Consider the following 25,591-nt stretch of genomic DNA (forward strand, 5'->3'; position numbering starts at 1 on the left):
TATTATCTTCATTTCTTATCATTTAATAAAACATTTTCAAATAAAAAATGTGAAGTGTCATTGATAAAAAATGTGAATAATGTAAATGAAGCGGCGCGTATGAATACAAAACAACAACAGCAACAATATTCAAAATAGATGCGCCTTAAACTGCCGCATAGCTATTGAGCTGAATTCAATGGATTAAACACAAATAGTGAGTTAAAATCTGAACCGGTCGAATTGAACACGATAGGAAAATACATGCGATAGCTTGTGATATTATTCACTGTGCAGAAAAACTCGTAATAAAACTAGTTTTCATGTGAGATCGTGAGATATGCAACTGGCCATAGCCATCCAAGGAGAGGCGATCGTGGACGAAAATAGTTAATATTCCTGGAGAAAGAACAGCCAGCCTCGCTGTAAATATTGATTGATCTCAAGCAGACGTAATCGTGAGAAGACGCTTAATTTTCTGTTTCGTGAATCAAATAATGTGTTTTGTTTATTTTTGAAGGTTAAACTTTCAAGTTTTTATGTTTAGAAAGTTCTTTTTTGTTTGCTGACAATAAAACAGACACAACTTTGAAATTTGTAGATAGTGTTTATTTTGGAAATTCCCGTTCTATAAATAGAGTTAGATCAGAACAGTTGAGAAAAGTAGATCCAGCAATTTTTTTTTTGATACAGGTATCAAAGAAATTTTTCGACCAGTCAGAAGCGCCGATATCTCATCAAACGAATAAATATTAAATGATAAAAGTAGATAAAATTGATTGTATGACAATTTTAAAGAAACTCATTTAAACAGATACCATAATTAAATAATTCATATTCAAGCGATGCAAAAAGGCTTTTTTTGATAAATAAATCAAGTAAAAAGCATCCTCTACCTCACAAAAAAGATATTTTCCCATGTAGTACACATATATCCTCCGAAGTTTTAGGTAACGAACAATACACACTAACAAATGATATTTAATTTGTGTATGATGTGTTTATACCCTCGTTATGTGTGGGTTTTTTTAAACAGTCTATTCGACTTGATAAATTGCTCATTTATTTTTGCAATGTTCCATCTATACACTTATTTAGCTTGTTTGTTATAATGAATTTGTAACGACGTTAATATGTTTATAATAGTGATTCCTGGCATAAAGACCAGACGCGACAAATTAAACGTGTGATTATATGTCAATTTTTTTTGTTCCTAGCATTTGCAAATATTTGTAAAAATTCTCACTTTCTTAAACAATAATTCATGCGTTTTTATTCAAATACACGCGTAATTTATAAATTAGTTATCCTACCCATCAACATGAATTTTGTTAATAACAGAAACTAAACAATAAGTTTTGATAGCTCTATGATTTTTATTTTTGTATTGCCAAATTTGTATTTTGATACATTCGCATGTAATTTTACGATGTCTTTTTAAAAACAATTAAACATGCAATGATAAAAGTAATTGTAAACAAATAAAAATTAAGATACGAATGACTAAATTGTCATATGCTGACTAGACACAGAGACCAAATCTGTAAACCAACATGATCATAAAATTAAATATGCAGATCATTTAAAACAATAAGGATATATGTTATATGCACATACCAAATGAGTCTTAACATTATATATAAGTTTTAATAGTTACTGTTCAAGCTTGAAAGTTTCTCGACGAAAAATCATTATTCACGGAATCATTATATTTAGACAAGTAATATGTACAAACTTGTTAAAACTAACAAACAGTTGGCTCATCATTTTTGCAACTAACTAGGAGAAACATTTTATTTTGAATTAATAAATATAAAAGGATTAAATAGTTTAGGCTTTAGTTTGCATTAAAAAACTATTTATTTTTTATCTTGAATATTAGGTAAATTACACGAGTGTACGTATTGTCTTCGACGCTTTTTCAAGACAGAGTTTGAAAATTCAAAAAATGGGAAAAGGTGATAAACTTTAAAAAATGAGAAATATGGTCTGTAATTAAAAATTTAAGAAAATTATAATACAAATAATGAATGAGAAGCCATAAAGGCAAAGACAAAAATGAACACGAATATAATGATTGATGGATGTATAAAAAGCGCTGACTCAAACTAAAATATATAATTGTGCATTTGTTGGTAAATGTAGCCATAGTATGATGTATTTTACACTTTTTTTAGCTCACCAAAAATGAAATCTTAAGCTTTTTTATCACTTTTTGTCCCGTGTCCGTGTGTCTGTATTTCATTTTGCCCACCCACCAGCTCACCCCCCCCCCCTCCTTACGTATGTACGATTTATTTGTTTTTAATCTTCTTCAGAACCTCATATCTCAACCAAATTTTGCACAATATATTATTACGTAAAGAAAATCCAAATTTCTTAGAAATAAAGAGCTATTTTTTTTTTCTCTTAGGAAAAAATAATTAAGAAGTTTTAAAAAAAATGTTGATTTAAAAAAAAACAAACAACAAAAAACAAAATAAAATTGTTGGCGAAAAAAGCTGAATCGTCTGTGCAGGCTTCTTCATGTAAATTTAAAAAAAAAGGGGTCGAATATTTACACAGGAATTAATGGGGAAAAAATATAATCATTTTTTGCTTCAATTACATAACCAAGACATTTTGTATATCTCGCCATAAAGTATGTCACGTATGTAACCTTCTCTTAAATTCCTTCTCCTTTATAGGATCGTCGCTATTCATTCCTTTAACTTCTCGTAAGGAGTTTCTGGGTCACATTGACCTAGTTCGGTGTAATCTCCCTCTGCAACTGTCCTGCCTTCCTTTAGGTCCGTGTAGTTTCCTTCATCAACCCTACCCTGTACATCATCGTAATGCTGTGTCATATTTTGCGCTTCGAGTTGGTCTACAACTGTACCCTGTACGTCATCGTAATGTTGTGTCATGTTTTGAGTTTGAAGTTGGGTGCTTTCTTTGCCATGTTTACTATTCTGATGAACATTGCGACATCGTCTGTTATATACAAAAAACACTGCCACCATAAAACACGTCAGTCCCAGGAGAATAGAAACCAGTGAGATTGCAATAATACATGATCTCGATGCCACTTCTCCTGAAAATACAAAATACAGCGACTAGATTGTAAATATAAAGTTTTAAGAAATTATTTTTCTTCGTGTTTTTGTTTTGTTTTTTTTTCTATGCTATACTGAAACGCACCTGATGATTCCATACTTGAATTTTCCAAAAGGTTATCTGACAAAAGAAACCAAAATTTTGATTTTCGCATATAATAAACTAGAAAGAAAATAATTATTTCAAATACCAACATTCTCTAGGAAAGTTCAGCATGATATTGGTCTATAATCAATTGTTTGAGACTGGAAAATTAATAAGCAATAATGATTAAATGTTCCACTTTGTTTTGATAAGGCTTTAAAAGAATTTACTCCGTTCCACTTAATCATTTTTTTAAGGGTATTTCTGTTCGTTCAAAACAGAAATAACACGTTTATTTCAAAGAAGTCATATCAATATCATTCCATTGTATGTACACACAAATGATTTAAAAAAAAAGATGTACCTTTGACTATTAATTTATATTTTAGAGATGTTGGGGAACAGTTGAGTTTGTTACAGCTTTTTAAACGAAACCAAAATTCCTGACCCGAGGTCATAAATCCCAAGTCGAAATGGACAAGGCATCCCTCTCCTGGATCTGATACTTTTCCAATTACTTCCCAAGTAGATTCGTTATTTATGGATACTATAAAGAATTGTGGATATCCCCCATTAAACCCTGATATCCAGGTCAAGTTTGCGAAGCTGTTGACACAGGAATATCCCGTTTTAGTTTTAACAAACAGGACAATAAATAGATAACGTATTGTTAAACTTAAATTAGCTATGTTTTTATTCCGTTTAAAAAAACGAAAGTTAAGAAACGTATCCTTTTCAAGTTATTTATAAAGATGTCCCTAATTCTAAACTCCATCCATCATATCTTCATATGTTAAAAAATGTATCCTTCAAATATAATTGTGATTCTAGTGATTGTTTGTCCATTGTATGACAGTGTGTAGTTTCCAAAATAACTATGATCCATAACGGGGGTGGCGCTTTCAAGCACGTGTTTGTAGGACACGTCTCCTTTGGAGACAGTTGTCCTAACAGATACTGGGACATGACCGTCCCACAACAAGAAGGGGGGTAAGCAATGATCGGAACAGCAACATTTACTGTTGCATCTAATCCACTCTGTTTCTGTGTTGTTGAATCCTGTAGATGTCCCTCTACATCTATACGTGTCTGTGTGGATACATTGAACCGTGGCTATGGTGTAGTTCAGTCATGCCCCCTGTATCTTATGGAGTTAAGTGTATGCCTGACCCCTAACAAGACGTAAAGTGGGGGCGGGGTTACCATCCAGGTAACACGATATTCTCAATGTCTTGTCATTTATTACCCTTGACGATATTCACATAAACAAAGTTTACGCAGACAATACATAACAACGGAGCAAATTAGAAAATCTCAATTATCGAAACTTATTTTTTTAAGGTTTTATTTTTTATGGTTTACCTTTCACTGTAACTCTTGTATCAGCAGAGAGTAAAGAACAGTTTATTCTGTTACAGCTCTGTATTCGAAACGAATATTCTTGTCCCGGGGACAAAAATCCAGGGTCGAAATAGACAAGTCTTCCTTCCCCCGGATCTGATACGTTTCCAATTACTTTCCAATTGGAACCTTCCATTGCATACAGTATGAAAAATTGCTCAGGTCCGCCATTGAAGCCCGATACCCAAGTCAAACTGACGGAGCTGTTGGTGTAGGAATATCCAGTGAAGTTTGAGGGGGTTTGTGGTACGTCTTCATAACAAGAAATTAACAAAAACAGTGGATTAAAATAATGAACGTCATAATTTAAGCTAATTTTAAAAAAAGAAACAGGAGGAGGTATATATTTAAATTTCATTTGATGCCATTATACATGAAACTATACTATATACATGAACAGTAAAAAAGACCCCCCCCCCCCCACCTAAAAAAAACAAAAACAAAACGATGAAAAAAGCATGCGCGATCATATCTAATTTATAATTGAAAGTAACCTTCATCGTTGATTGTGATTCTAGTGACTGTTTGTCCTTTGTATGACAGTGTGTAGTTTCCAAAATAAGTATGATCCTTCACGGGGATGAAGCTTTCGATCACGTGTTTGTATGACACATCTTCTGTAGAAATAGTTGTCCTCGCAGACACTGGCACAGGACCGTCCCACTTGAAGTCAGATGATTGTGGAGGAGGGTTAGCAATGATTGGAACAGCAACATGTATTGTGGTATCCGTTTCACTTTTTGACCCATATGTGGATTTGAAACTACCGGCTTTATCAAATCTGGTGTTACCTGCAAAATGCAATTAATACAAATATTTCATATACTTGTACCTTCCATATTATCAATTTTGTTGTAAGCATTATTAGCTTTTAATGATTTGTATATGCAAATGAAATTACGTGACATGAACGCGGCTATGTTAAGGCTGCCCGATTAATTTCACAGCGATATGTAGAAAGTCACTTGTCTGTACTTCATAAGATATGACGTCATAGTTAAATTTGACGTCACGTTCTGCATTTCTTTCGATCGTTCTTAGGGAATGTATCGTAACGTAATAAGTGATATACCGCTTCATTCCATTACATAGACACTGTTATAAATATTAGTGCTACTAAATTCAATATCACCGATATGGAGTACAAAAAATCAACAGTTTTAAAGCTTTGTAATAGGTAAATAACTATTCATAAACTAATGGTTTTGAGACTCCCCCTGCTACGTGTAATCTAATGAATGGTGATATGTATATGCATATTAAAAAACGGCTTGGTGCAAGTGAAAGATAGAAACAATCTTAGTATATTTTAAGTGAAATCGGGAGAGAAAATAAGTACCAATGTGAATCTTGCTGGGGGAAACCTACCGATTAACCCGAGTTTGTGTAAAACGAGCCTATAAGGTAAAAATGTGTCTAATTTCGATGGCGGTGCGAAATGTTTTGACAATATTTCAAAAAAACGAAATAATTATATGAACCCCCAGCAAGAACTGCAAAATACATTACTTATCGACGGATTTTTCATAAGAATAATTTTGATTAAATGACATTATTTACTTGTGCCGATGCGATTTTTATAGATTATTTACCGTATTAGAATACACCCGTCACATGCTTCAGAAAAATATATGACGTCACAAAAATACATCAAATATAGTGTTGGATGTCACTGTTAATTTATGTAATAAAAGTTTAAAGAAACTCGCTTGGTTAAAGTATTTTTCGATAATTAAAATATTATTATTTTTCGATATATATTTAGCTTCCCACAGCCTTAAAATAGCCACGAATTTAAAATGTTATATTTGTTAACTAATATATTTTGACTCCTTGTCTTAAATGTTTTTGTTTTCTTCAAAATAAACGAACATGATTATACTTATCTTTAAGAAAATAGTATTTTTGACAAGCCTTCATATCCTATTCCTCTTTTTCTCAACCAACTATCTTTCTATTTGTATACTAGCTAGTTTAGACGTCGATAACAAGTGGAAATGATTCTTACATAGAACGCTGATGTTTATCACTTTTTCTGTGTTGCTGAATCCTGTAGATGTCCCTCTACATCTATACGTGTCTGTGTCGGTACATTGAGCCGTGTCTATGGTGTAGTTCAGCCATGTCCCCTGTCTCTGTTCGAGTTCAGTGTATCCCTGACCCCTACTGAGACGTATTGTGGGGGTGGGGTTTCCATCCACGTGACACGATATTCTCATTGGCGCGTTTTCATTCAACTCGATATTACTTATCATTTCGCCATTGATATACAAGATAGTATCATCTAAATCTATAAAGAAAAATAGAATACTTTATGTCAGCCAAGTTTATGTTTTATCGTACTTTTGTTGAAATCTTTCCTTTTCGAAATTCAATAAGTAGTATAGTATTCTCCATAGCTAAAGTGTGTTCACTCATGTTAACACTATTAAGACCATCATAAAATATGCTATTAACCCCTTGAATCGTTATCACTAATATCTTTGTTTCCTGTATTTTTATGTGGATTTTTTTGTTATAAATAGTAAAGGATTCCATGTCAATGACGATTAAGAGAAACAGGTTTGGGTTCTTTAGAATTTAATGTTCTCTTATCAATAAAATGTTTCAAACAAAATATTTATAAATGATATATTTCAGCAATCAAGAAATCTTTTTGTTGTTGTCTTTCAATATTGTTGTTAATTTTTTTCGTTTTTGAAGTTCATGAGGCTGAATATAGTTTTTTTTTTCATAGTTAGAGCTTGTTAACTTACAGACAAACTAATTTCCGGAGTATTGCATGTACCTAACACCTTTTGGAACGCTATCACTCAAATGTTTCTTTCTGCAATTTTTTATCTGACTTTTTCTCACCCCGAAGAGCTAAAACTCATTAACGCAAACATTTAAAAGCAGAAAGTACGAACTCTTTACAATTAAAAAAATATATAGATCTTTTAAATCTTTAAAACTTAATTTAAAAAAAATGATGATATCCATCTGAAAACAAGTCGGAACAATATATATGCCATAACAAAAAATTACCACGTTTTGTGATTATTTTAATACAGTTACAGTTCACATACATAAAAAGGCTGTATGATAAAACGCTCATCAGAGAGTGGGCAGCTCTTTTTCTAAACTTTACATTAATTAGTTCCTGTTTTGGGTTTGATTGAAGTGCTATCCTCTACATATTCATTTTATATGCGAACATCATTGTATTTTTTGTTATAAACTATATATATTTTTAATGATCTCCAAATCTATTTTGCACGTCTTTATCTTTATCAAGAATTAGGTTTAGTATATATACTTTTTTTGTAAAGGTCATTATTCAGTTATATGCATATGTACTAAAATCTTTAATCAAGCCAGTTAAGTATATACCTTTGATATTTTACTTTAATTTATATGCACATGGTTATCATTTTATTTGTGTTCTAACCAATCATTCAAATCTTAAGATGGAATAACACACCTGGGAAAAACATTGCTCAATTCAACACATAGGCTAATAATTAAATTATTTTATTATGAAAGATATGGTAATTAACAAACTGTAAAAATGTCAAATAAGCAAAAAAATTGCAGTTTGCGTATAACAAATTAAAATCTAAAATCCTCAATACAATAAGTAATAGCAAAGGTCCCTGTGGAATTCGAACTCGGGATGTACGGATCAAAAGCCCGACACGTTATAAACTCGGCTATGAAGTAAGTTACATGTTGCTTTCGATAAAATCTTTTAAATAAAATGAAATGTCGTCATTTTGTCAGCCATTTTGTGACGATGTGTTATTTCACCTTAAACGAAAATATTGCAATGTTTGTTTAGTGTATTGATATTATCATGTTTAAGGATCACCCTCTTTCTCCCCAAAACTGTATACAAATCCACGAGGTACCCGGTATATATTGTAATGCACACAACCAATGCAAAGGGACATTTGAGAATGATAACAACAAAATTGTAAAACGTTCATGTCCTAGTAAAATACTTACATTGGACATCAAGTTGAATGCCTTGTTTTGATGTCTTATTTCCCCGATCTGCTTGGCATCGGAATAACCGCATATTTCTCTGTACTTGTTGTTGCAATAACGTCCCCATCTCTGAACGAGCATCACTGAATCCATCGGAGCCCTTTACTTTCCACGCTATATTACAAGGTGGATTGCAATCCGCTGTACAAACAAAGGGACTAATAGTCTCTCCTTCCCTTACTGTTAATTTGTCATTGATGTTCAATATAGGTTTTGGAGTGAATTTTATTATGTCTGGTCCGTCTATAAAGATAAAGAAGCATAATTTGTGTTTGTTAATGTCAATGTTTTTTTTTTCTTTTTCATATCAATATCAATTTACAGAACTTATATTCTTTTTATACATCTATTAAAAGTTTTCGATATTACAAAAGCCATTTTTATGTGATTTCGGAATTACATGATTGTAACAGATTGGTATAAATACTTTTTGATCATAGGGTATAAGATTATAAACACTACATTTGAATTCTGAATGACGTTTCACACAGTAATATTCTTCGTTCTATACGTGTCTTGGAGATTACGTTTGCTGTGACGTGGTTAGGAATGCTTTTAAAAATCACAATGGGGATAGCATTAGAAGTAACAGTTAAGGTTGTTTGACGACTGTGGTCAAATATCTGCATTGAATAAAAACCCTTTTTTCGTTATATTTGAATAGGTATGCAAAAAACTAATATTTAATAAATTCACGAAAAGACCAGGTCTAAGAAAGTATGGGACTCGATATTTTGAATCTACTGCGCAACTCTGAATGATGTATTTAAACCAATTCGCGTTAATGAAATTTGTTGATTAAATTTTAATGTATTAAACAATAAAATGTATTGCGGAAAGGATTTCATAGTTTCTTTTAAAGATAAAACGTGAAAAAAAACGATAATACAAAGTTAATTTAACCCACAAATCTTATTTCACGACATATATATCCGTTCGGTTTTCGGCAATGCGAAGGAAACGTTGGTTTGATTTTGAACGCTGGAAGACCTATGACCACATAAAGGAAGCTAAAACTAAAAAAAATGGATGGATAGTGCAAACGTGGACGCTCTCTTGGGCAGATTAATCACATATTTTAAAATTACAGTTGAATAGTTCAGCTGGAGGAGATGACGTCCGACAAAGCGATCTATCCAGGTTTGACCTACATTCATTAATAGAGTAAAAGTATTTGTTTATCACCGCAAGGTTAAGTTCGTCGAGACTGATTTTTTTTTTATTAACGTATCTTCAATTTGATAGTCCCGGCGAATCATGCTGGGATAAGAGTAAAAGTAAAGTTGGTATGGACATCATTGAATTTTTCTTATGCTATGCCGGTGTAATGCACTGTAATCTCAGCGAGATTCGTCGAGGCTGATTTTTTTTCTCTCAGATTTTCAGTCTATACGAATCAGAGACGTCCGTCAAAAATTTTCAGCTTGGACGAATCTCGCTGAGATTATAATGCACCTGTGATTGCAAGCTTTGGTCTCTAATTATGAATATATACCTATGCCTATATAAATTGCATCGTACATATTCGTGAGTAAAGCCCCAGGCACCTTAGATGTAATTTATGATTTAAAAAAAAATAATCAAAATCATGTATACAAGTTTTGGCATTATAGTTCTATACACATATCATAATCCAACAGATTTCCTAATATCTCTCATTATTTAGAGTTAATTCAAAACTATTTCATAATTTGTATCATGATGTCATAACAAACATACGGAATCTCCTGTTGTCCCTATGCATAGCAATTAGCCGTCGAATCATGTGGCATCCTATTTTAGCTACATGTAGAAGCTGCATATAGTGTCAACTAACTCTGATTTTTTATCAGTAATGTTTGATGCTATGTCTGAGTGAGGTTAAAAATTGTTCACCGACAGCCATTTTGTGTGGCGTTCAGTGTTAGACTATCGGAAACCAATGACTCAGTGGATGTATGTTAAGATATAAAGACAGATTGAACACTTTAGCTGATGATATTTGCTATGGTATGCACACATTGACGAATTAAAATAAATTCTAAATAGGTTTAAAGTAAGTGTCAAGTACCATTTTGTTGTTATCTAAAACTCAACCTCAGATGGTGTCTTTTCTCAGTTAAAACATTGTTTTGAGTTTTTGTGTGACTTTCATATCAACAAATCAAAATGCCCACAAAAAACCCCCGAAAAATTGTCACTAACTCTGCAAAATTATCTACGAAATTGCATGCCAATGAAATTTTAATGAATGATAACAATTTCCAAAAATTAAACCCCACAATATTCATTAATTTGGCAATAAGGTAAAATTGAAACTGTACTATTCTATATATTGTTGAATGAGATCTAAAGTCCCAGAAATTACTGTGCCATTTATTTTAATTGATTCAATTCTGTTTAATACTTTAAGCACGAGTGTCCCAATAGAAAGAATGTTATTTAATTTTAAAATTTTGTTTATTTGTGTTAATTTTAAAACATGTATTCTTTTATGATTTTTTTTTTGTTTTTTATCCTCAAGTATAGGAATCTACAAGATAAAGATAAGTATTTTCGTTTATAATGAGAACATTAAGACTGATTTTTTTAATCAAATCGAAAGAAAAATAAATTGTAACATTGACACAAATATTGGTTAAACATTGGATGCTAATCATGTGAAAAAATAACACAAAACGTTAACTTTCAAAGTCATTCAGTATCTCAAAAAATATTTATACTACATCCTTGCCAAAGGAAAAGGGGATATTGTAAGTATAAGCCAAGGAGTTTTGATCTTGTGTGTTTTAATATTTATGTTATTGAGTGATAAAAATGCTGAGAGGGGTGTTCATTCAAGTGTGGTAATACATTGTCACCTTCCATATTTATGTTAGAGTGGTCATACATGTCATAAATTTGAGAGGGCATTTTATTTGCGTGAATTATTTGTATAAGTTTGTTGATCTATTACATGTACATGTGAAGATGTAAATGTCCCGTATAAACTTAAATAGTATTAAAATGATTCATACATAACATATAGTTGTAACAGTAATTGATGTTGTTCTACCGAATGGCTTAAAATAAAATTCGCCCTTTATACAGTGCATATTGTACATGATGTAATACCGATTTTGATTCTTTTATATGTTTTAGAGTTGAAAAAAAAATCGTCAGATACATGTAGCAAATCATAAATTAAATATTATTCGTATATACCTACTAGAATTATTGTGTTCCTACCTTGCATCCTGTTATATGGTGCAAATTGTTTATTTTTTTAACTTAAACAGAGAAAAATTTGGATTTTAATGAATATTTTTTTTACTTTTTTGTGAATTTTTATACGGTATTTGCATTATAATATGATATGATAAATTGACTGAATGTTCTGAAACAATAAAAGTTAGTATTAATGTTTTTATTTACACTAAAGTAGTGTTTAAGTAAAAATAGCGCAAATTTAAATAAAAACAGAGACCAGAAGAATCAGACTGCAATATCTTTTTATCCAAGGCATTGACATATGAATGTTTTGTTTCCCAGTGAAAGCATAACATTTGTCTATATCATTTCAGTTCAAAAATAAAACTTTTTGTTATATCGAAACATATTTTTGACCATTTTGCATTGAAGGTTAACACAAAAAGCAACATTTTTGAACCGTGCAGAAGAAATTGCACATTTGATCATTGTTGAATACTGAGGAGCCTTTCAAAAATTCTTTTTTTTTTAAATTTCTCTTCTGTCAATGTATTATTAAGAGCATATAAGAAAATTGAATTGGACTGATAACAAACTATGTAGAATTGCTTCATTTCTATTGCAAGTGGTGTATTTTGATGAACGGAAGTATTTCCAACAAGGGTATGTTTGGATACCGTTATCATGGAAACAAACATATTAATTCATCATGAATTGTTATATTCTGTTAGAAAATATACATTGCAATTTGTTGAAACAGATTTTATAATTGTTTGCTTACTTTGGTGTCATTCACATACTTCCTTAACTGAGAAACTGCTTGCTTAATGATAAGCTGCAATTTCATTTGACATTAAATTGGATATTTAACTTTATCTCATACGTGTGGTGTATATTACCCGTGTGATAAACCTTTGCTATATCACACGGGTGATGCTATATCAAATACTTCCGATCGGAACTACTTTTGACACAGCCCCTCGCTTCAACGCTTCAGTGACCTATCTTCAAAGATTTGCTAGTACTTTCAACATAACTATATCTACTACAAAAATTAATATAAAATTGATTTTGTCAAAGATTTAAATTACAAATATGAAGGAAAACACATAACAGCTTAGCACAGGCGTCGGAACCGGGGGGCTATTGTGAGTGGGGGGGGGGAGGTTAGCCCCCCCCCCCCCCCACACACACCTTTTTTGCAAAGTTAATGATAACCGTAGCCACAAGACCCTTTTTTCTTGTTTGTCAATATTTTTGATAAAATTAGCCCACTTTAACTTTCAATTTGCTTTGCAAAGTTTATAAAACTACAAATTACGTTAACTATCAAGGAGTTCATCCCGATGACGCGTTAAAAACAGAGCGCTCTGGTTGTGTATATATACAAGAACTTTCCGAAATAATGTTTCCTGAGACTTTTATTTCACCACCAGTAAGCATCCTTATTCACTATTTTCAAGGCTAGCCTAGTGTTTGTTTTATTAAACATCATGCATCTGAACAACTGTTCCTCGTTCGAATCAATTCAAACTAACGAGCATTCGCATCTTTGTATGTCAACAAACTTGATTATTCAAGTCTTCTAATCGGAATTTCCATTTAATCAAGTGGGTAAGCTCTGAGAAAAATTATCTATAGCTAAACAATTATTTTAAGGTTTATTTCAGTGAAACTTTACATTAAAACGGTTAGATTTTTCTCAGGAATTACGTACTTAATTGTATTTTAAGTTCATAATAGCTGCGTAACACAACGTTGCATCATCGTTTTTAATCTTTGAAAAAAAAAAAAATTTTGGTCACACAAGGGACTCTCTCAAAAGCTTCATAATATAAATCAAATTGTATGAGATAAATAGAACATCTATAATTGTGTGATTTTATATTTGCTTTATCCAACTCGTTGAAATAATTATATTCGCTCGGCAAGCCTCGCCAATATATACACCGTTTCAACTCGTTGGATAAAGCAAATATAAAATCACACAATATATAGATATCCTCTATGTACCGGTTTATTTAATTAATCGATCAGTTGCCAAATTGGCGTTTCAACTCAGAGCAAGTTCAATATAATAACGTTACTGGATCAACCACTGAAAATAGCTAATCTTCGTTGTTGTTTTTTTTCCATTCCTTTGATAAAATTGCTAAGTAACGAAAAAACACCTACCCCTTTCCCAAACTTTGAAGCTTCTTTATATACCTTACAGAGAGGTTTAAGTACACCAATCTTTTGATGAGGTTCCTTACGTCGACAATACTTAATTACGTTCACCATACTTACACAGTGGGTTTATCTGTACTGGTTCACTTCTATCTGACTCCAAGTCTTCTTCTGTCGCTTTACACGTGTACCTGTTGTACTTGAGATCTCTAGTTACATATAATCTCAATGTATCTCTGGTTTCTCTACCCATCTTTGTTTCGTTGACCAACCAGGTGTGAGACAAGGTGACGAGCTTGGAGTAGTAGTCAGGGGCTGAGGTTGATTGACTGGAACACGTCAGTGTTAAATATCTATTGACCTCAACGTTAAGGTCTCCTGTTATCCTTGGCTTCGAGGGTTTGTCTAAAATTAAAAAGAATACGTATAATATAATATTTTGATTTTATTGAACTCAACGTTGAGGATTTCCTTTTATGATCGGATTTTAAGGCTTGTCTAAACTAAGGACAAAAAATGTGAAAGAAACTAGATGCTGAGTTTGACTTTAGAAATTTTGCATAGATACAGCAGAAATGAAAAAAACAAACAAAATATCTTGTCATATTCATTTCTTCAGGAAGGAAAATGTAGAAAGTAAGACTTGTAATAAAACATATCTTTACGCCACTAGCATGCTCCGTTACAGAAAAGAATTGCATAATTTTTTTTTTTGGGTTTGAGTAGCGTATTTAAAACAATAAAGAAAAAAATTATCAATTTTATGAGATATCAAATTGAGTACATAAGACTACAAATAAGCTTTTTTTAGGTAATATACTCCTCAAATAATAGTCGTTTTTGTGAGAACAGCATATTACAATTACCATAAAAGCTATCGTTGTTTTTTTATTCAGTTAATATGAATGTGAATACATCATTATTATATTTAGAAAATCAATAGTTTTTTAACTTAATGCGAATTCTAGTGTTTGTGATTCCTTCAAATTCATTATTGATGTCACATAACGCACACACGCCGGATTCTTTGTTCTTTGTGTTTTCTTTGCAACATTGAACTTAATATTTATCTTGAAGATACGTGTTATTAAATAGAATAATTTTATTTATTTTCTACGATTGCATTGAATTTGACCACCAACTCTTCTATCACGCAAATCTTTTTCCTTACAACAAGGCTTGGAAATATGAAATTTGTACATTTTTTTTTTTGCAATATTGACTTGACTGGGTGTTGCTAACTCCAGATTTTCTACCAAATAGCTAACTTTACCTCTGATTACAAAAGTTATTGTTTTGAACAGTTGCATTAATGTATAACAAAGAGACAACTCACTGTGTACAACCAGTACAACACCTCCACCTGACCACGAAGCTTCACCCGACATTCCACCATTGTAATATCCAGCGTCATCCAGAGTTATGTCCCTTATCTCAAACATGATATTAGTGGAAACAAACGGTCTGGTTAGGTATGTAAACTTTGTCGACACTGTATCTCCTCCGTAACTTACTCCGCTCCTGCTAATACTAAACATGGTTCTGTTTTCTCTATATGTGTGGTAAACATGGTATTGTCCAGCGGCAGGAAAGTACGCCGCCGTCCATGATAGGTCCATTGTGTCTCCTATCTTGGTTTTGATTTTTACGACTGCATTAAAGACATTTATAAAATACTGTTTATTTTAATAATAAAAATTAAAAACAATTGTCCTTTAAATAAAATTGAAGCAATTGCTTAAACATTATTGGGAAAACGCTGTTTTATTTTTCAGGATGAAATTATACTGAAATCACTGTAACTACTTTAGAACCTTTATCCGCTCTATTCTAAGTTATACAAAATATGTACGAATAAATAATTAAACATTAGTATATAACATGAATCATATTACAATTGTAACCGTATCTTAAAAGCTAAAAGTTTATTCAACGCAATATTACACTAATCACGGGTATCTGTGTTGACATAATAAGGGGCGCTTACAAGAATATACTATTACTTTAAGAAATAAACCCAACGTCTACCCAATTTGTGCGAGTATAACTTAGGTATATATATAGTTCATTTCTTATTATTCCATTTTCTGTAATTTACAGTATAAATTGAGTGCATTTTCCTTAATGATATTTATGTAATATTGTTGATCTGGCTAAGACTGATAAAAAACATGAAACATGGTTGTTTGTATATACTGCCATTTATTTCTGATAATGAGATAACTAAGGCAATAAGGGAAGGTCTTCAAACAGTAATAATATTTATAACCATAAACTGAATACATGTTATAAGAGGTAGGAAAAATGACCTCCCACAGATTAAACATATATGTATTTATTAATGCAGTTATACATCCATTCATTACTACATGTAAAGTTTAAGCCATTTATTCAAACATATAGAACATGCGCGGATCTAAAGAGAGGGCAGGGGGAGGATCTCATCCCAACCCCACCCCCTAAAAAATGGAAATCTATTAAATCAACATAGTAACATTATCGCAAATACCCCCCCCCCCATTGTAAGCCTTCTGTCTTACTGATCCAATTGAGGGTCAGCTCAAACTTAGTGATGACAAGTCCAGTATTTCTTTCTCAAGCGGTTTTATTAAGCGTGATCGTATAGTTACAATTACATCAGCTAATAGCAGCCCAAATCAGGAGTCTCAGAATCTATCTCTATAAGCGGAAACTCTAAATCTATCTAAATCTCAATTTCTCTTAATCTGTTCAACATCATTTTACATGGGTATATATAACATTTTACTTATGATGGACAGTTCTGACTAGTTCGGCCCATTTACGACGATCATGAGTGAACATTTAGTGTTCAAAATTAAGATTAATATTTTATTTCTAAATAAAGTAACAAAACCGTCAAAACTGCCAATCAAAGAGTCTGGATGCAGGATTTGAGTCTCCGAGTCCTGGGTCTCGGAGTCCCCCACCTAGTATGAGGCATCACTTACTCACAATACGTTCATTCATACACGGCATAAAAGGTTACAAAGGTTAATATATATAATACACAATACATGACTCAATATAGAGTACCAGAGCTATCGTTGCAGACACAGAATCGCCAAATATGTCACTTGTTGTTAAACTCTCAATTTGGATATTATTATGCCCATATTATGCACCTGGTTTCATAACATCATTTAGGAATACCACGCATTGCTACAAGAGTCACAGAGTTCATTCTGTCAATTATCATTAACACCATTCAGTGCGCAGCATCTAGGTACACATAAATATCACAGTGACCATTATGTAATACTAGCAATTCAAGGTCATAGCATGGTTATCTGTTTACACCATCCCTTGAAAAATGTTCTGAATCCGTGCATGTATAATGGCAAGGTTTTTTTCACACATGCATCTCATGTGTTAAAATAACGTATGAAATACGTATAGAAAAAACACACAAGAATAACACATGCATAGCATATGTGTAACATATAGAAATAGTAACATATGTTACACATGTGTGTATGTATACATGTATTTATACACACATGTTTACCATATGTTTTTGAACTCATGTTTAAAGCTGACATGAATTCATAAATACGCAATACTTCCCTTTTATTTCCGACTACCGCCGTATTAGTTGTCGATTTCTATTATTCTGCTCATAGCTACACACCCCCTATATAAGGCCAAAACACTATTCATGTTTCACCGCATTCAGGAATTTTGTACACCCGAACACGTTACCTTGGACGAAAAGACATGGAGAAACGCGTTTCGAAGAAAAATAATATGACAACCACTGCACTGGCAAGATATATCCAATAAACGGCGAAATAAGACAGACAGAAATCCAGCTAGGCACAGATTCTTCAAACATTCGTTGATAATTGTAGACTGTTTTCCTGTGTATATTATAACATCGCACATGCGCAAACCACACACTGTGGCATATCGAGCGATTGCAATTGTCGCATGGATTTTAGAAACGGGGCGTTTTTGTAGGAACGGATAGAAACGATGTTACGTTGTTACTTTCTTCGATTTACTATCATTTAGCTACTGTTTGGATGTACATGTAGTACCGCCGTGGTTTTCAAGAATATGCAGACGCTACGCTCTCTGTTTGAACGACGCACGTGTTCGATGTGCATGCGAAGTAAGGCAGCACTGTCTGTGCAAAATAATACGGATACCTCGGAAAAGCTTTCAAAGAATAAATATATTTTGTATTTCATTGTTGTTTTCTATAATCTTTATTACAACATTTTACTACAATGTGTAGTTCATGCATTTAGAAGTCCGTTTTACCTGAATGCCTCGATCGGAGAGCAATCGACCGTAACTTTCTCAACCGGTATATATACCCCAGTGGCAGTAGAGGAGCGATCGAAACTAATATGACGACCTAATGCTTTTATGAATTCATGTCAGCTTTAACATGTGTTGAAAAATCACGCATGATTTACATATGATACACATGAGTTATACGTATGTTTGATCACAACATATGTAAAACATATGTGGCACATTTTGCTGTGTAGTCAGTGCTGCGTTTGAATTTCAAGCAAATGACGCCGAAAGAAAAACGGGTCAGAAAAAATGCAGTAGTGCAAGGGCATACACTTGATCAACTATATTGGATGTTTACTTGTGTTACCATTATATCTTTGTTATATCAAAAAGTGCTGGGAGCTGTATGAAATCGATATGCATTTCACATAAATAAGCGCTAATTGTGGAAATTCCCCACAGATTTCTGTTCACACACTGTTTATGTGGAATTTACTAATTGTTCTAACTTGAATATTTCAAGCTCCCAGCACTTTTCGAAATTTTAGATGTCCATTTACAAGTTAGAAATAGAAATGATTATATTTGTTTATGTTAAACCCCTGCATTATGCATTTTTTCGAATTATTCCTTGTTCATATATGTTTAGCAGTATCACGTGACTTGGTATTCCCAAGGGACTCAAAAATTGCTCATGCAATAGCGAATCATCTAATTTGTATATTGATAAAATTTAACGTTGTGTAACAATGTTTTGAAATAGAATATCAAGATTATTCAAAGGCTAAAAATCTATGCGATAAATATTGCTATAATTTTATGGACGCTCTTAACAGAGCTGAGCAGTACAGATGACGTAGTCAAAATATCAGGCGACTAATTGAAAGACGATCAGCTAAATACTCAAAATACTCAAGAATTATGATTACCATAACATTTTACCTGACTATTATTTTTTGGTACTGGTATAAATATATTAAAGCACAAATTACATAAATGCTATTATTTACAATAATGTTGTATAATTCAAATATAAATTATAGTTTTAAATTCAAACGTAACGTCAAGCGGATTAGCACTTTTGTAACGTTGTTGCATTTCGACGTGTCTTTTGACGTGCAAACCAGGTTATACTAATTTAACTTCTTTTTTTTCTATCCAAACAAATGCTGCGTTACTGTTTTGTTTTGTTTTTGTTAATAACATATTGTCATATATTTATTTACCCCTTAAAGCTTCTTATTTACAAAATTATATTGTACTCCCCCTATATCATACAGTGAGCAATGAATCTCTTATGTCGTGAACTATATTTATTAAAGAGAGGTTTGCGTTAACCAGTTTACTGACAACGTGGTTTTTTAATTAACGTATAGAAATCCGACTTTGGTAAATTAATAAATTTAAAATCCTGATATTATATCAAACATAATCTACTGTTAACGACAAACTGAATCTCATTATCCAACTATTAAATATTAAGAAAAATTATATGCCGTTGTAAGATTAGCGCATGGCAAACACAGTTGACTTAAAACGAAAGATTTGAATGCAAATTTAATTGCACGATATGACGTCCTTCTTACATACCATCTGTCTGGTCTAGTGTTCAATCTGTTCGAATAACTTAAACCTATTATTTAACAATTAAAATTTAAAAAAAAGAAACAATGATCAAATACCGTTATATGCTGAGCGAATTAAACGCACATCTGGTGTAAGATATGCCACTGAAATGCCGATAGAATCATACAAAATGGCGTCCTTTACTATGCATTGAGGAACTGTTATACGTTCCAGTGGGTCTTTTGTTGTATTTCTAGTGATGATAACAGCGTATGATGAAGAGTTTCCTGACGGGGGCCATGTAAATATCACATTGCCTGACATGAATTTTGTTGATATTTCCTGCGACTGGGCTACAAAACAAACCATGTTGATTATATCTTTGCATTTCTTTTGAACACCTTTCTATGTAAAAACAGACATAATTGTTAATGCAATATTGACATTAATGCAGGGTATAAAACAAAACAACAAAGTCTTCCTACATGTTTTTAACATAAGTTCATTTCCAATAGAAAATACTTTGTTTTATGTAATGTTACATTAAAATTACCGTTTGTACAAAAAGCCCAGAAGTTGCTCTCGAGTTTCGATGGTTGAAATACGAGATTCAAAATGCGAGGTCCGAGATTCGAAAATACAGATTCAATAAGTATCATAACCAATTAATTTATAATCAACAATATTAGCAAAACAAAACTATTTATCATACATGCCTTATATACGAATACATATCATTTTATCCCAACTGAAATTATCATTTGTACATATTTTTTCACATAAAATTATTAACATTTCAGTTAAAAGAAATATTGTTATTTTGCTTTGATGTTTATTCACTCTGATACTCTGTTTACTTAGACTGTTTTCACTCATGTGATAATCAAGAAATTACGATATTACAATTTAGTAACTCAGTGTCCTTAGTGACCTACAACAGATGTTTGGCATCACTTATTAGGCTTCATAAAAAACTAATGACGTGCATCATAGAAAATAAGGTCTGTATTTTAGCACATTTTAAAAGAGTTCGTTTAAAAAACAAGAGGCCCATGGGTCACAAATCGCTCACCTGAACAATAGTCCTTGTATCATTTTATTTCGAAAGGGTTTATTATGAAGTGAACTCTGAATAAATATTGTAAAACTCATATATTTCAAGATAAAAAAGAAGAAACAATTTTATCTTGAGCATGTTTTTATTTGTAGTTATTTTACACATCAAATGAGACTGAATTATAAGCTCTAAAATACACATTTGCAGTAAAAAAATCCCATTTCACTGAAAACAAATTAAAACAATATAGGTTAAATAATTAAAAGATGATATTGGCATATTTTTTGTATTTCAATCATTAAAATCTTCTTTATCGATTCACCAAATACAAATATTGCAGGTGTGATGAGGACATTAGGCATGTTAGATTTTGCACTCTCATCAATCATCTGTCTTATAGACTAAACTCAAAAAACATGGAAAGTCTATATATAGTTGATAAATTCTATCAATGATTCCTACTTTTTTCCATAACCATTTTTTATCTTCTGTTCCTTTATCTTTCCTAACTGTGTGTTTTTGAATCAAAACTTCGTAAAAACTAAGATCCACACCTTTTTGAAGTTGTTGAATTTAAGTTCTTTGGATTGATCACTTGGATCCCGATATGTGAGTAATTGATGTTGGGATCGAAATTAAAATAAAACCCAAAAACTAGTCGATAAACATACACATGTTTTTCCAGATAATTTAACTATGGTAAACTTATCATGGAATTTTTTTTTTTTTGATACTTCTTTTAATAAAAAATGATTTAAACAATTTAGAATCATCAATATGCACGTTCTTAGAATGATTGCATAGTAATCTCACAAACTGTAGCATTGTAATTCTTAAAAAGAAGAGTTTAAAAACATTTTCTCATTATATAACCCTATGTTCAACTTTAAACATATTTTGGAGCCGTACGTAGTATCAGTCCGGGGATAACGGTTTTCACACTTGAGAATCTACACTATCTTAGGGTACTTACACTAATTTTAGCACTGTAATCCTTGAGAATACATTTTTTAAAAACATGTTCCCCTTATATTTCTATGTATAATTTGTCTTGTTTAATCAACTTTGAACCCCTCTTGGGACACCAGTATTGATCCGGGGATCGCAATTTTTACAATTGAGAATCTTCACTATATATACAAGCTTTGGTGTAAATATTGGCATATCTGGTGCAGTGGTTCTTAAGAAGAAGATTTTTTAAGACACCCACCCACTTTTCGTAGTTTCGCAATTATCTCCCTTTTAAAAAGGGCTGTGTCCTTTATTTTCACAATTTAGAATCCTCTTTCCATAAGGATGCTTTGTACTAAATTTTGTTAAATTTGGCTCAGTGGTTCTAGAAAAGAAGTCAAAAATGTGAAAAGTTTACAGACGGACAGACGGACGGACGGACGGACAGACGGACGGGCGACAGACAGCAGGTGATCAGAAAAGCTCACTTGAACCGTCGGTTCAGGTCAGCTAAAAAGCTTAGTTTTAAAAGGAAACGGCATATAGTTAACTTTACACAAAGGATTTGTAATTAAACTTTTAAATGCTCCAGGATATGTAATGAAAAATATTGAACAGTAATTTGATTAAAAGGGACAAATCACTTTGAATGACCAGGCTCAGATCATTAAATGAGGCGCGATCCGACTTCTTGGATTAAGTTAATGTTATGATAATACATATGTGTCCAATCATAGGTCAGTCTTTTAAAACTTTCTGCATAAATTCCAACATACTATTGCATACTTCGTTGCCAGAAATGATCCGAAAAGCAAAATGGGAATGAATAGGATAAAATTATAACTTTGTCGCAATGTACATTACAAAAATGCTGGGTTTTTTTTGGTCAAGCCTGATGTGTTGTGAAGGTTATACTTCGTGAGAAGATAAATCAGGCTACCCGTTTTCATCGATAAAATATAACAGTTATCGTTTTATTTTATGATTTATGACGAATTCAGATACACTCATACAAATGTTATCAAGCGAATGTTTTGGTTTGAGTACATAGCTAAACAAATTTAAAAAAACACCATATTTCATTGGATGTTCTATTTTTAGTCCAATGTAGAGAACATAATATGTTATATTGACATCATATGTCATGCACAATTAACTGTAAGGTTCTATTTTTTTCAATGTAAGATGTCATGCAATTAGAAAGCCAGGAATTTAGAAATCAATAGTAATAACATTTATTGTTATGGTTACACTGAGTCAGAAAATTAATCTCTTGCATGTGATGATAGAAATGCAAGGATGGGCCATACAAAAACATCTTTCACACTTCAGAGCTCAGTTAATCAAATTTCAAAATAATTTATCGTCATTTTTTTCGTTTGTTTTACACCTTATGTCTGTGCTAAGACTCTTACAATTATCATAAGTATATGTCATTATTGCTTACATATTGCTTATGTCTACTGATAGTGGCTACTACTTCAAAACCATCACCCCCCCCCCCTCCCCCCCACACACATGAAAAACAGAGAAAAAATGATTACAAAATCTAAAAAAAACATAAGAACATTTCAATCTTAGAACTCAAATCAGAATGATACTGTTAGCTTAATGTTTATTCTTTATTCTATTAGTTGAAGAGTTAAACTCTGTCTGTCTGTTTGCCTGTCTGTCTGTCGTTTTCTTTCTCTATATCTTTCTCTCTTTCTATCTTGGGGTGTCATTTTCAACTCTTACCCTCCTAAACAGGCACTATTTTTATAAACGCATATGTCTTAATTACATACTGTAAATATTTGAATAAATGTTTATAAGCATTAAAAAAAATAACAAAAGTGTTTATAAAACGAAAGTTTCACTGTGCGTATACTTTTAAATGCTAAAATCAAGGAAATACTCTTTTTTTGCATTTTTCATCTCAGATTACCTTTTTGCGATGTCAAAATTATTATTTAAAATCATATTCTTTGGTTGTACTTTATTGATTTTTTTCAAAAGATGATTTTTTTTTCATGAACATGATAAGGATGTCTGCATAAATGCATAGTTTTGCCTATATATTGCGTTATAAAAGTTCAGAAACGTAATGATATCATTTATATGTTGAATATTAATAATCTAATAATCTACTAGGTAGTTTTAAAAATATCCTGTTAACATAATAAGTATTCCAAATATTATTTACAATGATTAGTGACCTATACTTGTTTGTCACATTATCCGTTTAACGGAAACATTCACATTAGTTATGCAGACGTTAACCGTGTAAATATAATTTTCTTAGTTTCCATTCAGTAAAAATGCCTTCAATTTACCCCTTACAAAGGTTATCACCAATTACTGAGAAAAACTAATAATCTACATTTTTACACACTTTTTTCCCAAGATTTCAACCATTTTTATAATGTTCAGCTTTGTAGACCACCCCCCCCCCCACCCAGTTCATTCCCTGAAAAGGGTTGACCTTCTGTATCGTGTGCCGCGAATCATACACACCGTAATTTCTTTAGCATTGCTATCTCATCCTTTAATGATACAATTTTGAAAAAAAAATTAAAAGCATTGAAAGCATTTATCTCTATATTAACGTACATCCTTTTGTTTTATAAATGTTTCCAGCATAAGTAGTATGTTATAGTGATTATTTTTGGACATCAAAATCGAAGTAATATAAATCATTAAAATGAGTCTGAACCCATGGGAACCACTTTGTTATATCTCTACAGCCCGGAAATGAAGATTGGAAATGAAATTTCTATAATTTTCCTAAACTGATATTTATTTGATGCACTCTTCAAAGATAAGGGATGTGATTGTCCACAATTTACCCCTGTGTCATTGTGGAATGTTATAAAATGACAGAGTCCAGATGAGCTAAATGAACCGTGTAGATGTCATAACTTTATTGCAGAGGCAAAATCTTCCTGAATTTCCTTTTAAATCTAGAACGTTTCCGCCAGAGTCATGGGCGGTTTTGTATATGAGATAATAAACTGTATGTTAGATGGTAAACTGTCCATCTTTTGAAATTTTACCTTTTAAAGTTTGGTGCATATCGTTTCTTAAGTCAATAAGTAATAAGCACAAAGTAATTTCTGTTTTGAGTACTCCCTGTACTTTCATTATTTTTTTTATTTGCAGAAAGTATCTACGGGTTTAGCAGCTGTTGTTAGTGCTTGCTAGCTTTAACCTTTTTGTCTGTCAATCTTACCTTATAATCTATCTTTGTATAACATTTGTCTATCTATAATTTACAAATATTCAAGTTTATAACTAAAATTATTTCACTCTATCTTTTTATCCTAATATGCAATATTCTCTCTCTCTCTCTCTCTCTCTCTCTCTCTCTCTCTCTCTCTCTCTCTCTCTCTCTCTCTGTGTTTACATCAGATTGACAATTTTTGCGATTCAATTATAAATTTGTAGTCAAACATTCATCTTATCAGCTTTCGAAAAAATAGTATCTTACCTTGAATATGCCATGAAAGTCCAATACAAATGAACAGAATAATGAAAAGCATTGTCCTCTTCTTTTATTTACATTCATAAATTTGATATATGGGTCTCCTTTTTCAGTCAACCATATAACTATGATGCTAAACAAAATCAGGAAGTTCTGAGAGAGAAATAGAATACTTATAACTCACAAGCGCGGTCATGTAAACTGGTGACTCGGATGTATTTGTCAAAGCAACAGATGCATATTTGCTATTTTCATTCTCACAAAAATGCACATTTTCTGAGGGTGTATTTTTTCATTTAGTTTATTTTAAACAAATTCCAGGTATCTTGTAAGAATGCAATTGCTTTATAAATGTTTCTGTT

At 32.0% G+C, this 25,591-nt stretch overlaps 1 protein-coding gene across 3 annotated transcripts; it reads right to left on the reverse strand.

The window, feature by feature from the left end:
- Window positions 1–576: 576 nt before the first annotated feature.
- On the reverse strand, window positions 577–25,374 carry LOC109617562 (uncharacterized). Of its 3 annotated transcripts, XM_066075250.1 has the most exons (10): window positions 25,236–25,369; window positions 19,875–20,111; window positions 15,263–15,577; window positions 14,047–14,331; window positions 8,548–8,832; window positions 6,569–6,850; window positions 5,055–5,351; window positions 4,522–4,812; window positions 3,160–3,195; window positions 2,254–3,052 (listed from the first exon to the last, which is right to left on the reverse strand). In XM_066075250.1, exons 1-10 carry the CDS (start codon window positions 25,285–25,287, stop codon window positions 2,679–2,681), a joined length of 2,454 nt encoding a protein of 817 aa, XP_065931322.1. In that variant the 5' UTR covers window positions 25,288–25,369; the 3' UTR covers window positions 2,254–2,678. The 3 variants fall into 3 exon arrangements, with proteins under 3 accessions (XP_065931324.1, XP_065931323.1, XP_065931322.1); XM_066075252.1 differs by lacking the exon at window positions 4,522–4,812 and having other exon boundaries at window positions 577–3,052; window positions 25,236–25,374; XM_066075251.1 differs by lacking the exon at window positions 3,160–3,195 and having other exon boundaries at window positions 2,249–3,052.
- Window positions 25,375–25,591: the final 217 nt, after the last annotated feature.

Source organism: Magallana gigas, chromosome 1 (assembly GCF_963853765.1).
Source record: "Magallana gigas chromosome 1, xbMagGiga1.1, whole genome shotgun sequence".
Lineage (NCBI taxonomy): Eukaryota > Metazoa > Mollusca > Bivalvia > Ostreida > Ostreidae > Magallana > Magallana gigas.

What these genes read in the sequence shown, in the direction of transcription:
- LOC109617562 (XM_066075250.1), bottom strand. Translation starts at nt 25,287, where the DNA reads ATGCTTTTCATTATTCTGTTCATTTGTATTGGACTTTCATGGCATATT. An exon ending in TGTTGTACTGGTTGTACACA is followed by an intron (nt 14,332 to 15,262) that starts GTGAGTTGTCTC and finishes TTTTAATTTTAG; the next exon opens with ACAAACCCTCGAAGCCAAGG. An exon ending in AATCACAATCAACGATGAAG is followed by an intron (nt 4,813 to 5,054) that starts GTTACTTTCAAT and finishes CTTGTTATGAAG; the next exon opens with ACGTACCACAAACCCCCTCA.